At 42.4% G+C, this 16,460-nt stretch overlaps 1 protein-coding gene across 1 annotated transcript in view; it reads left to right on the top strand.

Moving 5' to 3' along the window:
* The first annotated feature begins 227 nt into the window (after positions 1–227).
* The window catches only part of TMEM26 (transmembrane protein 26), a 65,634-nt gene continuing 49,401 nt past the window's right edge, over positions 228–16,460 (top strand). The window contains exon 1 of the mRNA XM_040436490.1: positions 228–547. Coding sequence (XP_040292424.1) covers positions 357–547 — 191 coding nt within the window. The 5' untranslated portion in view covers positions 228–356. The remainder of the gene's footprint in view (positions 548–16,460) is intronic.

The following is a 16,460-nucleotide window of genomic DNA, read 5'->3' as shown; positions in this document are numbered from 1 at the left end:
TTTGATGTTTACATTTTACAAATAGAAAGCAGTCCTGTTAATAAAGCAGTGTCTAGTGAACATTAAAGAAGGAGTAATTACTATTGATTGTAGGAGTTTCATTTTGACTTTTTCTCCCTATAAAGTGCCCTGAGTACCATTCAGCGCAGGATAAGTTCAGCAGACGTGTAAGTTCAGGAAGTCTGGAGGAGGGGCAGGTTTAAGGGCAGCTATAGGCTTCTTTGTTGTAGAAGAGGAAAAAGCATCAGCACAGATACACTTTACATATTCCGGGAGCAACATTTCTGAAAACTTTACTGGAAAGGGAGAAAAAGGAGGCATTTTATAGGATTTACAAAGGGGGAAGCTGTACGATCATGGAACTTAAAGTCTTCCTCAATGCAGTTCTGACTAGACTTCTATTCATGCTTCACTCTGTAGTTGGAGTTTGGAGAGTCACTGTATTAAAAAATGACAACATGTACTGGCTGCTGGCTCTTGTCAACCTTTTACTGTGCATTGAGATGGTGCTGACATTGAAACTTAAGAAAGGAAGAGGGCTGAAGTGGTAAGCAATTCTCTATATAGTACCTTTTATTATTGCATGCCTGTTTATTTCTTGTATCAGCTTTACAAATAATTCACTGTCTTTTGTATCATGTCGTCATGACATCTGTTGAACTGCAGCATTCTTAGAGCGTAATGATTACTTGTTACAAAGCTTATTTACTATGAGGTTTCAACTGAGGGGCATTCAGAAATGAATGGGACTGTAAAAAAAAAAGACATCTTTACCCCCAAAAGTTAACTTGTAGTAACTATACCAGCCAATAATGGTATACATCTATGTATGGAGTATGTGCATGCATAATGACAATATACAGTACAGTGCTCCATGCATTTGCTACATTTTGCACACCTTTTTCTAGGACAATATGTATTAGACTGCGTGTATCCTACAACATTGTGGTGTTGTAATGTACAAATAGTGCATCCTTAAAGGGGTTGTGCACCATTAGCAGGTTTTTGGCACCCGCATTCCCTGCGAAGTACAGCATACCTACCTACGTCCCAGCACTGGCTCTGGGCTCCTTCCCTCTCTGGCCTCAGCTGCTCCGCTGGGCATTGTGGATTTAAATTTTGTGTTCGACGCCGCTGTGGCCAATCATGAGCCACTGTGGTGACCTGACGCAGGGGGAGCAGGTCACTGCTGTAGCCAGCAATCGGCTGCAGTGGTGTCAAACAGGAAGTTTATATACAGGGACCACAGCGGATGCGCAGAGGCCGACAAGCGAATGAGCTGGCAGACAGCGCCGGGAAGCAGGTAAGAATACTTCCCTTTGCAGATCTGCCCAGAAGGGGAGGTTTACCAAAACTCCCCAAAAATTGTACATCCCCTTAAAGTCTGCTTCGTCAGTGTAAAGTGAAATACATTCGAACATTTAACTGCATAGTATCACAAGTGCGTGAAAACAATGCTTAACATGAATCTTTTTCCATGGCTATAAGAAACAAAATTTCATTTTCCCCCTCATAAATCGAATGTTTTATTCATGATTTGAAGGAAACCTGCTGGACTATCCTTCATTGGTTTGTTGCTGTCTAGAGGCTGTAGAAACTTCTTTCAAGTCTGAGGTGTTTGGAGAAGTACTTTATAATGGAATAGGCTTTATAATGCTTTATAAGGGGGTAAGGAGTAAGTTCAGTGCAAATAAAATACTGTTCAGTTTAATGATCAGACACATGATGAAGAGTCATGTTGTGATTCATTTGAAAAGAATATGAAATAGATAGAAAACAGTAGTGAATAACAATGGGGCACTCTCTATAGCAATGAGAACAGTGGATGATAAAACGTATACATTTATTAATATATGACTAAAATATATTGTTGACAGCCAATTAAATAGTAGCAGCATAGGTGATGGTATTGGGCATATTAAAACAGCAATATTGATAAAATGAGAATAAAGATAAAATGGTAGTCCGTCAATAGGATCAAAGTTGGGCTGAAATCTGGCACCAAAAAAAAAAATATATATAAAGAGCTCTAGGTATATGCAGTTAGTTTCCAGTTATAAATTGTATCAACTGGGCTCCAATTAAGGTGCAAGTCTGTGCTGGTTATATGCAGAGCGGCGTCCCGCTCCTAAACCTGAGACAGCGGCGTCCCGCTGTATATTTTCGAAAAGCGATCGCTTACTATTGCAGACACATCGATCTTACCCGGAGGGCTTCGATGGAATCGCCTACCCTCGTCTCGGTGCGCCTTCTCTGTGTATCGGTGTTCCGGTCCCGAGGGCTGTTAGTCTTCAAAAAGATTCCACGCCAACACCGGAAGTCCACGTAGGTTCACTGGAAGTGCGGACTTCCCTTATACAGCAGAGACCACCCGCAACTGGCGTTATCGGATCTGTGGAATAATAAATCCTGCTCCTCCTAAATCGATCGAAAATATGTGTCTGTAATTCAATCGTGGGATCTTTTTGAAGACTAACAGCCCTCGGGACCGGAGCACCGATATACAGAGAAGGCGCACTGAGACGAGGGTAGGCGATTCCATCGAAGCCCTCCGGGTAAGATCGAAGTGTCTGCAATAGTAAGCGATCGCTTTTCAAAAATATACAGCGGGACGCCGCTGTCTCAGGTTTAGGAGCGGGACGCCGCTCTGCATATAACCAGCACAGACTTGCACCTTAATTGGAGCCCAGTTGATACAATTTATAACTGGAAGCTAACTGCATATACATAGAGCTCTTTATATATATTTTTTTTGGTGCCAGATTTCAGCCCAACTTTGATCCTATTGACGGACTACCATTTTATCTTTATTCTCATTTTATCAATATTGCTGTTTTAATATGCCCAATACCATCACCTATGCTGCTACTATTTAATTGGCTGTGAACAATATATTTTAGTCATATATTAATAAATATATACGTTTTTTCATCCACTGTTCTCATTGCTATAGAGAGTGCCCCATTGTTATTCACTACTATATAATTCTCCTCTTTCAGATTGGGTGTCATCTGTTAGTGGGTGCACCTCACGTTGGTCCCTAGTCACTCTTGTGCGTCATATCCCTTTTTATTCATTATCAGATAGAAAACAGTGTTCCCTGTTTTTATAGGACAGTTTCTTTTTACCAAAATACTATTTAAAGATAAAATTAAAGGGTATGTAAGCCTTCAGGGAAAGCACAGGAAGTTGCATCAGTGCTTCTTAAAGTGCTCTGTAACTTTGGCTTGCATCAGCTCTGTTCTGCTTTGCGCCTTCTTCACCTTCTTCTTGCTTTAATCTGATTTTAATGGATTGGTACTCTGCTTTTGCTCTGCTTTTGCAGAATGCAATGCGAGCAGAGGGTGCAGATCGAGAAGCGCCGCTACACCTTCTGTGCTTTCGTGAAACTTTATGTACCTATTAAGCTAAGTTAGCACATGTCTGATTTAACATGGATTTCTACATAGAGTTCGCCCTGAAATCCACATCAAATTTGATGACATCTCATGCACGTGAATGGGTTTCCGCAACCCTGCTCACAAGTAACAGTATAGTTCTGGGTGGAAAAACAATCCATGAGAATAAGTAGTGTCCTTCTTATTGGAGCTAATCCTTGTGCGGATGTGCTAGAACTCCAGATTGCATACAATGCATTTGGAAATTCTTCAGATCTTTTCACTTGTACTAAAATAAAATAAAATAAAAATCATCACACCTATCTATAGAAACTCTGCCGCAAAGTGAAGGAAGGCGCACTGCACATGTGCGACCACCCTTCAATCATTTTGCTGGGGGTGCAGAACATTTTTTGTCCAGTCCCATTGAAATGAATGGGGCATGCACCATACAAGTGCAGCAGCTGCTCCATTCACTTCTATGGGGCTGACAGTGCTCAGCTATTTTAGGCCGCTCCATAGAAATAAATAGAGTGTGGCCTCGCATGCAGGGTGCGCCCTCCTTCACTTTCCTGAATCCATTCTAAGGCTGGGTTCAGACCTGAGCGTCTTTGATATGCGCGTTTAACGCGCGTTTTTGACGCACGTTTTTGACGCACGTTTTTGACGCGCGTTTTTGACGCGCGTTTTGTGCAATAGTAAACGCGCGTTTGACGCGCGTTTGTGTGATTGACTGCAATGTCCTATGGCCACAAACGCGCGTCAAAACGCCCCAAAGAAGCTCAAGTACTTGTTTGAGCGTAGGGCGTTTTACAGCGCGTTTTTCAGCGCTGTAAAATGCTCAAGTGAGAACCAGGGCCATAGGGAAGCATTGGTTTTCATGTGTTGAGCGTTTTACAGCGCGTTTGAACGCGCTGTAAAACGCTCAAGTGTGAACCCAGCCTAAAGTTAGGTGTGGGTCCTAGAGGTGGTACCCACACCTATGAGACACTGGGGGCATATGCTAGTGATATGCCCCCAATGTATGAGATGATACAATAAGGACTCTTCCTAGAGCTGGCCACCCTTCCAAACTGAGTAATCAAGGGAAAAGGGCCTTGGAAAGAGAGGTAACCAAGAACCCAATAGTCAATACCATTCATAGAGAAGTGAGGGCCCCATAGCAAGGATCAAACAAGGCCCCCCACACAGGACAGAACGGTTTCTGCCTAAACCCCTTTCAATGACCCTTAAGCCATATTTTCCATTCCTCATTTGGTAAAAGTTGTTCCTTTAGAGGGCAGAGTCCTGACCAAGTGTTGACCACCAGTAGAAGAGGTGATAATCCCAACTAGGCCCCTCTTGCCATGGGCCCCATAGCAGGCGCATGGTCTGCCGCTATGGTAGTTACGCCCCTGCCAAAAGTCACTCTGGCTGAGCTCCAGTGTGTGCAGATGAGAGAAACTTCCAGAAGGTCAACCATCACTGCAGCACTCCCCAGTTGGGGATTTATGACAGATTATGTAAACCAACCCGTAGCTCGAGAAGTGTACCAACAATTGTATATGGGCCTAGTACTGTATTAAACATAACCTATAATGAACTGAACCAATATCCCCAAAAAATACAGGGTGGGCCATTTATATGGATACACCTTAATAAAATGGGAATGGTTGGTGATATTAACTTCCTGTTTGTGGCACATTAGTATATGTGAGGGGGGAAACTTTTCAAGATGGGTGGTGACCATGGCGGCCATTTTGAAGTCAGCCATTTTGAATCCAACTTTTGTTTTTTCAATAGGAAGAGGGTCATGTGATACATCAAACTAATTGGGAATTTCACAAGAAAAACAATGGTGTGCTTGGTTTTAACGTAACTTTATTCTTTCATGAGTTATTTACAAGTTTCTGACCACTCATAAAATGTGTTCAATGTGCTGCCCATTGTGTTGGATTGTCAATGCAACCCTCTTCTCCCACTCTTCACACACTAATAGCAACACCGCAGGAGAAATGCTAGCACAGGCTTCCAGTATCCGTAGTTTCAGGTACTGCACATCTCGTATCTTCACAGCATAGACAATTGCCTTCAGATGACCCCAAAGATAAAAGTCTAAGGGGGTCAAATCGGGAGACCTTGGGGGCCATTCAACTGGCCCACGACGACCAATCCACTTTCCAGGAAACTGTTCATCTAGGAATGCTCGGACCTGACACCCATAATGTGGTGGTGGGTGCACCATCTTGCTGGAAAAACTCAGGGAACGTGCCGGCTTCAGTGCATAAAGAGGGAAACACATCATCATGTAGCAATTTTGCATATCCAGTGACCCCCTTAGACTTTTATCTTTGGGGTCATCTGAAGGCAATTGTCTATGCTGTGAAGAATTGAGATGTGCAGCACCTGAAACTACGGATACTGGAAGCCTGTGCTAGCATTTCTCCTGCGGTGTTGCTATTAGTGTGTGAACAGTGGGAGAAGAGGGTTGCATTGACAATCCAACACAATGGGCAGCACATTGAACACATTTTATAAGTGGTCAGAAACTTGTAAATAACTCCTGAAAGAATAAAGTTACGTTAAAACCAAGCACACCATTGTTTTTCTTGTGAAATTCCCAATAAGTTTGATGTGTCACATGACCCTCATCCTACTGAAAAAACAAAAGTTGGATTCAAAATGGCCGACTTGAAAATGGCCGCCATGGTCATCACCCATCTTGAAAGGTTTCCCCCCTCACATATACTAATGTGCCACAAACAGGAAGTTAATATCACCAACCATTCCCATTTAATTAAGGTGTATCCATATAAATGGCCCACCCTGTATATAGCAACCAATGAGTATAAAATATACAATGTTTTTTGGGCTATTGGTTCAGTTCAGTATAGGTTATATTTATGACAGATTAGCCAGAAAGAAGCCTCTCCTCAGTAAAATAAATATGAAAGTTTACAGAAAAGCATCTAAAGAACTCCCAGGTTGTGAGAAACAAGTTTCTCTGGTCAAGATTAAAGTTTTTGGCTCAAATCTAAATGTCATGTTTGGAGGAAAACCAGGAACTGCCCAATACCATTTCATTTCAGTTCTCAACTTTCTGCCAGAGATATTGCAGTAAAATGCATGGTGGATTTGCAATATGCAAATTCAACTTGTGTGAATGCATGCTTAGTATCTCATCATGATTGCTTTATTTTCTACTTGGGACTACTCTCCCTTGATTCATAATGCTGATTTAGTATTGGAGACTCTTGATAATGTCATTGCTCAGCGGGGCAGCTAGGCTTTCCTTCAGTTGGGATTGCTGTCCTGGCATTCTATCAAAATACCCTGGTCACGGCTAGTGGCACCCTAATAATACACCCAGCACCCAGGACATATCTGCAACTAGCTTCACTCCTGTTGTTGCTTGATCTGTTCAATGTTATTTATTAGACTTGTTAGCTAATGAGTGACCCTGCCACATATGAAGACTACAATGATTAGCTTTATGTTTATAGATTTAAAAGTTTCTAGGTAGTGTTGATCGAGTACCACGAGCACAGTGCAAGTCAATGGGAGAACTCGAGCATTAAACCAGGCACCCCCTGCTCTGAAGAGGGAAGGGTGTCTGGTTCACATGAAAAGGTCAGAAATTGATAGAAACACCACCGAAATGGTTCGGGAACAGCATGGGTAGGATGTCTTTATGCATTTTGGACTCCCAGGTCGCTGCTGGGAACGATGTTGTCTGAGTAGTATGCCACTTTTACATACTGACAATAATACGCACAAAACCAAAGATAAAATCAATTTTAGAGGAAGAACTGTTAGAAAACATTCTTTCCTGTATATTTACGTGTATATAAAGTGCAAGTGCTGCCAAAAATTACAAAGAAGAGGCACTCCGATACAACCTGTATATCACATGAAGGTGGGCCTCATTCACATTGTGGTACAATTGTTCAGGTAGTGGGACTCCTACACTGATAAAGCCTATGCAATAAGTAAAAGGGCTGCCAAAAATTACAAGGAATCGGCACTCCAATACACCCTTTATTACACATAAAGGAGGGCATTATACACCCTTGAAAAATTATGATTGATGGCCTGAAGCTGAGCTGACCCTCTAAAAAATTATATGCAAGGGCCTGCAGGTGAGCTAACCCTGTAAAAGATTGTAGGTGAGGGCCTGCTGGTGAGCTGACCCTGTAAACATTATATGCGAGGGCCTGCAGGTGAGCTAACCCTCTAAAGAATTATATGCGAGGGCCTACAGTTGAGCTGACTCTGTAAAAGATTGTAGGTGAGGGCCTACAGGTGAGCTGACCCTGTTAAAGATTGTAGGTGAGGGCTTGCAGGTGAGCTGACCCTGTAAAAGATTTTAGGTGTGGGCCTGCAGGTGAACTGACCCTGTAAAATATTGTAGGTGAAGGCCTGCTGGTGAGCTGACCTTGTAAAAGATTGTAGGTGAGGGCCTGCAGGTGAGCTGACCCTGTAAAACATTATATGCGAGGGCCTGCAGGTGAGCTGACCCTGTAAAACATTATATGCGAGGGCCTGCAGGTGAGCTGACCCTGTAAAAGATGGTAGGTGAGGGCTTGCTAGTGAGCTGACCCTCAAAAAAAGTTAAATGCGAGGGCTTGCGGATGAGCTGACCCTCTAAAACATTATATGCGAGGGCCTGCAGGTGAGCTGACCCTGTAAAAGATTGTAGGTGAGTGACTGCTGGTGAGCTGACCCTCTAAAAAATTATATGCGAGGGCCTGCAGGTGAGCTGACCCTGTAAAAGATTGTAGGTGAGGGCCTGTTGGTGAGCTGACTCTCTAAAAAAATTAATGCGAAGGCCTGCAGCTGATCTGACCCTGTAAAACATTATATGCGAGGGCATATATGCAAGGGCATTATATGCGACGAATAAGCATGTTGATATGATGGAAGAGGAGGAGGATGAGCAAAGGAAGATTCAACCATATACCCTTGTTTGTGGTGGAAGGGGTGCATGTAAATACAGTGTATTCAGTACATTATAACCAACACATTTAAAGTGCCTTTATGTCAACCTGTCAGCATTTTCAGTTGACAGGTGGATATGCTTATCTGTTATAATGCCACCAGCAGCACTAAATACCCGCTCAGACAAAACGTTGGCGGCAGGGCAGGCCAGCACCTCCAAAGCGTAGAGTGTCAGTTCATGCCACGTGTCCATCCAGTAGTTGTAAGGCACTGAATGATCATTGAGGAAGCTGACATCGACTGCGATGTACTCCTTCACCATCCTTCACCATCTTCCAAAATGTTTTCCTCCTTGTGACAGTAGGCCGCGCATCAGGGTAAGGGTGCTGGTGGGGTGTCATGAAACTGTCCCAAGCTTTGGAGAATGTTGCCCTGCTTCTGTTGGTACTGCTGTATGTTCCCCTTGTCTCCCCTCCTCGGTTGCCCAAGGAACTATGGACTCTGCCGCCAGCATTGTCAGATGGAAATTTTTGGAGCAATTTTTCAACAAGGACCTTCTGGTATTGCACCGTTTTGCTCGTCCTCTCCTCCACAGGAATGAGAGATGAGAAGTTCTCTTTGCAGCGGGGGTCGAGAAGGGTGAACAACCAGTAATCCGTGTTGTCTAAAATGCGTATAACTCGCGGGTCGCTGGAAAACATGAAGTCAGTCATGTGTGCCAGAGTACCAACAGGCAAGACTTTGCTGTCGTCATCAGGAGGATGACTCTCAATCTCCTCATCCTCTTCTTCCTCTTCTGCCCACCCATGCAGAACAGATGGAATTAAACTTCCATGGGTGCTACCCTCTGTAGCAGAGGCAACCTTCTCCTGCTCCTCCTCCTCTTCATCGTCCAATTTCCACTGAGAAGACGATCCTAGGGTGGTCTGGCTATCACCCTGTGTAATGTCTTCCCCCATTTCGACCTCTTCCACAGCGTCGTCCTTAATTGTGAGCAGCGAGCGTTTGAGTAGACACAGAAGTGGGATGGTTACGCTGATAATAGCGTTATCGATTCTCACCATCTGTGTTGATTCCTCAAAGTTTCTTAAAACCTCACAGAGGTCAGACATCCATGCCCATTCCTCGCTTGTGAATAGTGTTGGGCACAAATATTCGAATAGCGAATATTAATTGCGAATATTAGCAATTTGAGAATTTGCGAATATTTAGAGTATAGTGATATATACTCGTAATTTCGAATACTGTATTCTAGATTTTTTTTTCATCAGTAACCTCCCTTCTTGCTTGTGGGCCAATGAGAAGGCTGCAATGTCTTTGTCTGAGCTTAGCAACATCCGTAGAAACCAATAGGAAAGTTGTCTACCCCTTACTATATAAGAACCTCCCCAGCAGCCCTTGTATGCAGTATTATGCAGATCTGAGAGAGACAGCAGTGTTATTGCTGTGCTCTCTGCATTCCTGTGTCATTACATTAGATAGTTAGTTAGCTTATATATATATATATATATATATATATATATATATATATATATGATACAGATAGTTAGTAGGTGATAGTCAGTGTAGGTTAGATAGTGATATACTGTAGTGTAGCTGATAGGTTCTGCTGTCCATACATACATGCTACAGACATAGTGCTGTGATGTCACAAGTTCACAACAATACTTAGTGCACCTATCACTAATAAGTAGTCAGACCTGTCAAAATGTGAAGTTGCACGTATTGCGCCAAAATATTCACATTATTAGTGCCGATTTCGCAATCGCGAATATATTGGAGCACTCTATCTGCATATAAAGCTATTGCAATGTTCTGCCGTGCCAACCATTTTCTCCAGTCTCAGGAAACTTCTAGCAGCTTGAAAAATTTAGCTATAGTGACGCCTGTATTTCGTGCATATTACACGAATATTATTTGGGAATTCAAGAATATTCTAAATAATATTAGCAAAATATTGCAAATTCGAATATTGCCCCTGCCGCTCATCACTACTTATGAATAGTGGAAACTGACTGGAAAGGCGACGACCATGTTGCAGCTGGTATTCCACTACTGCCCTCTGCTGCTCACAAAGCCTGGCCAACATGTGGAGTTCCAGCGCGTGCTCACGTCGCACAACTGACAGTGAGCTGGCAATTTTCAGCGCTGCTGCAGCATTGACAGACCGGCTGAAGCTGTCGATGACCTGCGGAAATGTGCACACATACGGCGCACCTTCACCAGTACCTCAGGAAAATTGTGGTAGGTTTTGAGAAACCGCTGAACCACTAAGTTTAAGACGTGGGCTAGGCATGGGATGTGTGTCAGGTTGCCGAGCTCCAAATCCGCCACCAAGTTACGGCCATTATCAGACACAACCATGCCTGGTTCTAGGTTGAGTGGCGAGAGCCACAGCTCAGTCTGGTCTCTCATACCCTGCCACAGCTCTGCGGCGGTGTGCTGTTTGTCCCCTAAGCATATCAGCTTCAGCACGGCCGAATACCGCCAGGTGCCGAGCCGAATACCGCCATGTGCCGAGCATGCTCGATCAACACTATTTCTGGGTCAATTTATATATTTCCCGTTCACCATTGAAAGCTGAAGCCTTTTTAATATAAGCGTGAGTATTGTACTGTACATTTATTTCAATTTGGAAAGTGCTAAGTGCCATTGCGTCCAACAAATAGCAGCTCGATTTATTGCTTCAAACAGCATATTCAGCATTTGTACTGACCACATGTAAATTTTCATAATTTTAGTAGTGAATAATTTATTTTATGCTCAGCTCCCACACTGTGTGATTTTACACTGCCATTAAAATAATGCTTCTATTCATGCAATCTGCCTTTCTGACAATATTTTACAATGGTTGTACAGTATAAGAGAGGCTGCACGGGCACTTTGGCACCATGCTGCATTTTGGATTATGAATAATTTACATTTACTTGTTGGACAGTTGTACTAATACGTACAAATACATTAAAGGGAGTCTGTCACCACATTTGAGCATATTAGACTGATCAAATAGCGTTATATGTGCCACCCAGAACTTACAAACGGTACCTTTGTTGTATCTAATGGAGTTTTCTTTCAGCCAAAAATGAACTTTTAAGATTCTGTAAATGCGCCCTCTCAAGTGCCCAGGGCGGCGTCTCAATCGTCCGAGCCCCAGGCAGCACCTCCTCAATGGCTCATAACCCCGCCCTCCGTGTGCATCTGCCCGCCCGTTTACTCTCCTCCTCTCTCCTTTTCCACTGCGGCTGCGCGGTCAAATTCGTAGCGCAGTGGAAAAGGAGAGAGGAGGAGAGTAAACGGGCGGGCAGATGCACACGGAGGGCGGGGTTATGAGCCGTTGAGGAGGTGCTGCCTGGGGCTCGGACGATTGAGACGCCGCCCTGGGCACTTGAGAGGGCGCATTTACATAATCGGAAAAGTTCATTTTTGGCTGAAAGAAAACTCCATTAGATACAACAAAGGTACCGTTTTTAAGTTCTGGGTGGCACATATAACGCTATTTGATCAGTCTAATATGCTCAAATGTGGTGACAGACTCCCTTTAAAGGTTAAAGGAGTTGTGTCACTTCAGCCAGTGGCATTTATCATGTAGAGAAAGTTAATACAAGGCACTTACTAATGTATTGTGATTATCCATATTGCTTCCTTTGCTGGCTTGTCATTTTTTGAAATCACATTATGCACTGCTCGTTTCCATGGTTACGCCCACCCTGCAATTCCTCAGCGGTGGTTGTGCTTGCACACTATAGGAAAAAGTGCCAGCCTCTCTGGTGGCCGGGACCTTGGGAGCATACATAGGCTGGTGCTTTTTTGTATAGTGCGTAAGCACGACCACCGCTGCTGGATTGCATGGTGGTCGTAACCATGGAAACTAATAGTGTATAATGTGATGGAAAAATAAATCCAGCCAGCAAAGGAGGCAATATGGACAATCACAATATATTAGTAAGTGCCTTGTATTAACTTTCTCTACATAATAAATGCTATTTGCGACACCCCTTTAAGAATTGGCGCAGCAGTAAGTGGTGTATTGGTCATAGTCATAGTAAAGCGGTTTCTGTAACTTACGTAGAAAAGAATGGAGAGTTCCGCACACATGCATTGCATTCATTCTCCACCGCCACCTCACCAGGTCAGGGAACCCTCTTTCTCAACATAAGTGCGGTTCCTAGAGGTGACACACATATGTATGCGGCATTATGTCATATTCTGTGATTATACCATTATTGTCTGTGATGAGAATGCCCCTTTAATAGATTATTTCCAGCTGACAAAATGTATCACATATACACAGGGTATGTCATACATGTCTAATAGATGGTGGTCACATTTATGGGAACCTTGCCTATTTTGAGAATCGGAAACCTAAGACTCCCATTTCATCCCTATAGGGACTGTATTCAGCAGTATAGTCAATGGAAAGGTGGCAATTTGTAAAAATGACCCCTTTTCCATGTGGTATCTACATTTAGCTACACACACTGGGGGGAATGAATGACACTTTGTATGCCAGAGTTTTCTGCGTAAAAAGGCAGAAATATTGCTGTGCAATTTAGTGCAGAAATATGAAAGTGGGTGGAAAAGGGGGCATTGTTAGCTAGACGATTAGGTTAAGATGTGCATCTTTTTCAAAATGTAGGAACTTCACTCCAGTAGGGGGTGGCATAAAATCTGGAGTAGCATCTCTAAAGATTTTTAAAGATGCACCGATATATTTGATAAATTTTCTGCAAATTACCATAAAAACAAACAAAGCTGACTTTAAAAATGTACCCCTAAATACATCTGCCTACATCTGCACAATTTGAATGAATGGATCACACACCAGCCATGGATGAACCTCACAATACTGATATCTATTGCCCTGCATTGCTCCAACACAATCTGTCAATGCAGCTTTTTGGGCCCCCGTGTAAAGTCCATCTTTACAAAGGCTATTTTTAATATATCCTCATGCATAGAAAGCATAAAATGTACAGTCATAATTATTACACAAAGCTTTTAAAAGTATTACAAGTGAAATCCAAACACCTTAAAACTCTATCCATGATATGGCATTTAGTCAGGCTATTGTGCAGTAAATGCAGCTACAAATAACTGTGCGTTTCCAGGCTTATCGCTATCACTTTCCTACCATAAATTATATCAAGTTAACTTTATCTAACTTGCTTCTTCAGTGTCACACGAGGAAAAAAAATGTTTTTCCTTCATTCTACAAGTCACATAGAATCACCAAAGAAGGATAACTTGTGCTATCACCTCCATCAGTTCTTCCCATCTCCACATTTGGTTAGACCTGCTGGATTGAAGATGCTTAGAAAGCTGACTCATTTCTTTTTATCATGTCACTTGTATTTTTGTACCTGGCCATGTAGAATTTTCTATTTTATGTGCATAACGCAGAATACTCATTCCTTATTACATGGAAAACAGATGTGTGATACGTACAAAGCAAAGGTTCACATTTCATTATTGAGCTTCTAGCTATATGGAGTTTTGCTAACATTACTCGGTGCTAGTGAAGCTCGCAATCTATTTTCCCTAGCACATTCATAGAAAAGACCTGATCATTTTAATGAAAAATAAAATTGGTTACTATTTTTGGGATGTTTAGAGAAGATAGGACGCTAGAGAAAATCCATAAAACATGGAGGAAACATATAAGTTCACATCTGCACTGATATTCTTGGTTTTCTGTTCCATCATTTTCCAGTTTTCTATTCTGTCATACTGTAAGGGCAGAAGACCAAAAATTGTGAACATCAATGTCACCAAACAGAACCCCTTGATTTATGGTGGCCATAATTTTATCCTCATCCCTCCACCTAAATAAAAAAAACTAAAAAGAATATATGGTACACTGTGCTAGTTTTCCAGCAAACAGGACAGAATAAACGATGGCAGCCTTTGATGCAGATGTAAACTCAGCCTAAACTGCACACATCTGTACTGATTCATTCAGTTTAGTTCACATTTGTGTCAAAGGCTTTCCACTACATTGCCCACTATTACACCTTCAAAATATGTTTCCTGTCAAATAATCCAATAAAGTTGGAATAACTGCTCACGTACAAATCCCACATAATATATCAAATTTCTGTAAGCAAGGAAAATGTGTATCCCACCAGGTCTGCAGCAGGTTCTATCTGGTATTGGTAATGATACTATGTCTGGGTAGGCTCATAAGGCATACTTGATAACATTCATAAAGTGAGACCAAATATTTTCTGGCACTAATCATTTTCTTAGACCACACGCCTTTCATAATAGGCCACCCCCTTTTTGTGACCAGGCACCACCGCCTCAATGTGTGTTTGGACACCAAGGCAAAGTCTGATGACACGGTTAGGGCAGGAAATGCTGGGAGGCTTATGCAGTGCCCAGGAGGTTTGCCTACTCTTCCTGGTGGTCTCACCTTTTTTACGTCAGCCTCCAAGACATTCCTTTAAATTTGGAAAGTACATTCATTGACAAAAAAAAGTAACACACCTAGAAGGAGTTGTTGGAATCGATTGAAACTTTACATGAATGTAATGATTATATATTTTATTACACTATTTGAGTGAAAGGATAAGTTTATTGGGGAAAACTGTATAATTGAAGGGAGGCTATACCCTGTCGGGCCACCTCTAGCGTGGATACAAGATGACAAACAGTTGGGCATGGAAGCATACAGGTTTAGTATGGTACTCTGTGACACATTTGTCCACAAATATTGCAGCTGGAACTATAGATCCTGCACACCAAAGATGACTGTACTTCTTGAAATTTGTTTTGTGTGTGATGAAATGACAGCAATAGCAAAAAATATTAAAGTGACACTGATATATAGTTATGGGTAAACACATGATGTTAACAAACAGTATCACATTTGGTTGATTTTTTATATTATAAACCTTCCAAAAATAGTCTCTTCCCGGGGCGGTTGGTGTTTAAACACACAGAGTTTTATCAGAAAAAAAACGTGGCTTGTTGTGACCAAGCATCCAAAAATGCCTGTTTATACACACATGTTAATTGCAGAAGAAAATGGGGCAAGTTCTGAGTTTGAACATGCGTGGAAAAAATTTCCCATTTATTTGGGAGCAGCAGCAGTACAGTGTGGATGTAGAAAGGGTAAGGTGTGTCGGGGTAATAGTGTCAGCAATAGTGTTATCAGTAGTACCACAACGTGGAACAGAACAAGGGATTAAATGAATGTGAGGCTGTATTGGGGTAGTAGTAGTAGTAGTAGTAGTAGTAGTAGATGTTCAGTGGTAATGGTAGTGGCTAGAGATGAGCGAATTATTGAAAAGTTCGATTCAGTTGATTCGCCAAATTTTACCCCAAAATTTGCTTTGTGACGGATTACTTTGTCACAAAGTGCATTTTTTTGTAACTAGTGGGGGCAACGACAGGGAGCTGCGATAGCGCTGCTTCGCATCCTTGTACCCCTCAGATGTCGCGTTCATACATGACTGCGGCATCTAAGTGTAAAAACTGTGTGAAATTAACATATTTTTTTTTTAAATCAAACTTACCACCTCCATTTGCTCACAACAGGCCAGCCGCCGCCATCTTGCTTGAAGATTTGGTGCGAAATCTTACGTGGTGCGAGATGACATCATCACGCCGGCCGGTGTGCACAGGATTTCACCCGATATCTTCAATTGAGATGGCAGCTGGCAGCCCGTCACGAACAAATGGAAGTGGTAAGTTTGAATTTTTTGTTTTTTTACACTATTTCAGGTTAAATCGATTCACTACCACGAAGCACGAGGAAATTCGGCTTCGAGGCGAATCGAAATTTATCCTGAAATTTGAATTGAATTCCACTTCATGGGATTCGATTCGCTCATCTCTAGTAGTAGCAGTAGGGTAATGGAAGTAGGGGGATTAGCAGCAGCGAATAGCAGCTGCAGTGGTGGCAGCTACCATATAGTATGGAACATGACGGTAGGGAGGCAGACAACAGTAGTGGCATGAAAATGTGAGCAGCAGCAGCCATATGGTACTGAACATGATAATATATTGTACAGGCAAAGACAAGGACACTGTACTGCATGGCTACCGCAAAGAAGGCCGGGGGAAGGAGGATACTCTTGTTGCATTAGGGGGCCACTTCAAGTGCTATTTTCATCCTGCTGATCTTGCACATGGAAAAGCTTTTTCTTCCAGCAGTCTGGATAA

This window comes from Bufo bufo, chromosome 6 (assembly GCF_905171765.1).
Source record: "Bufo bufo chromosome 6, aBufBuf1.1, whole genome shotgun sequence".
Taxonomy (NCBI): domain Eukaryota; kingdom Metazoa; phylum Chordata; class Amphibia; order Anura; family Bufonidae; genus Bufo; species Bufo bufo.
Note: the sequence above shows the minus strand (reverse complement) of the source record. Positions and strands in the feature narration are given on the sequence as shown.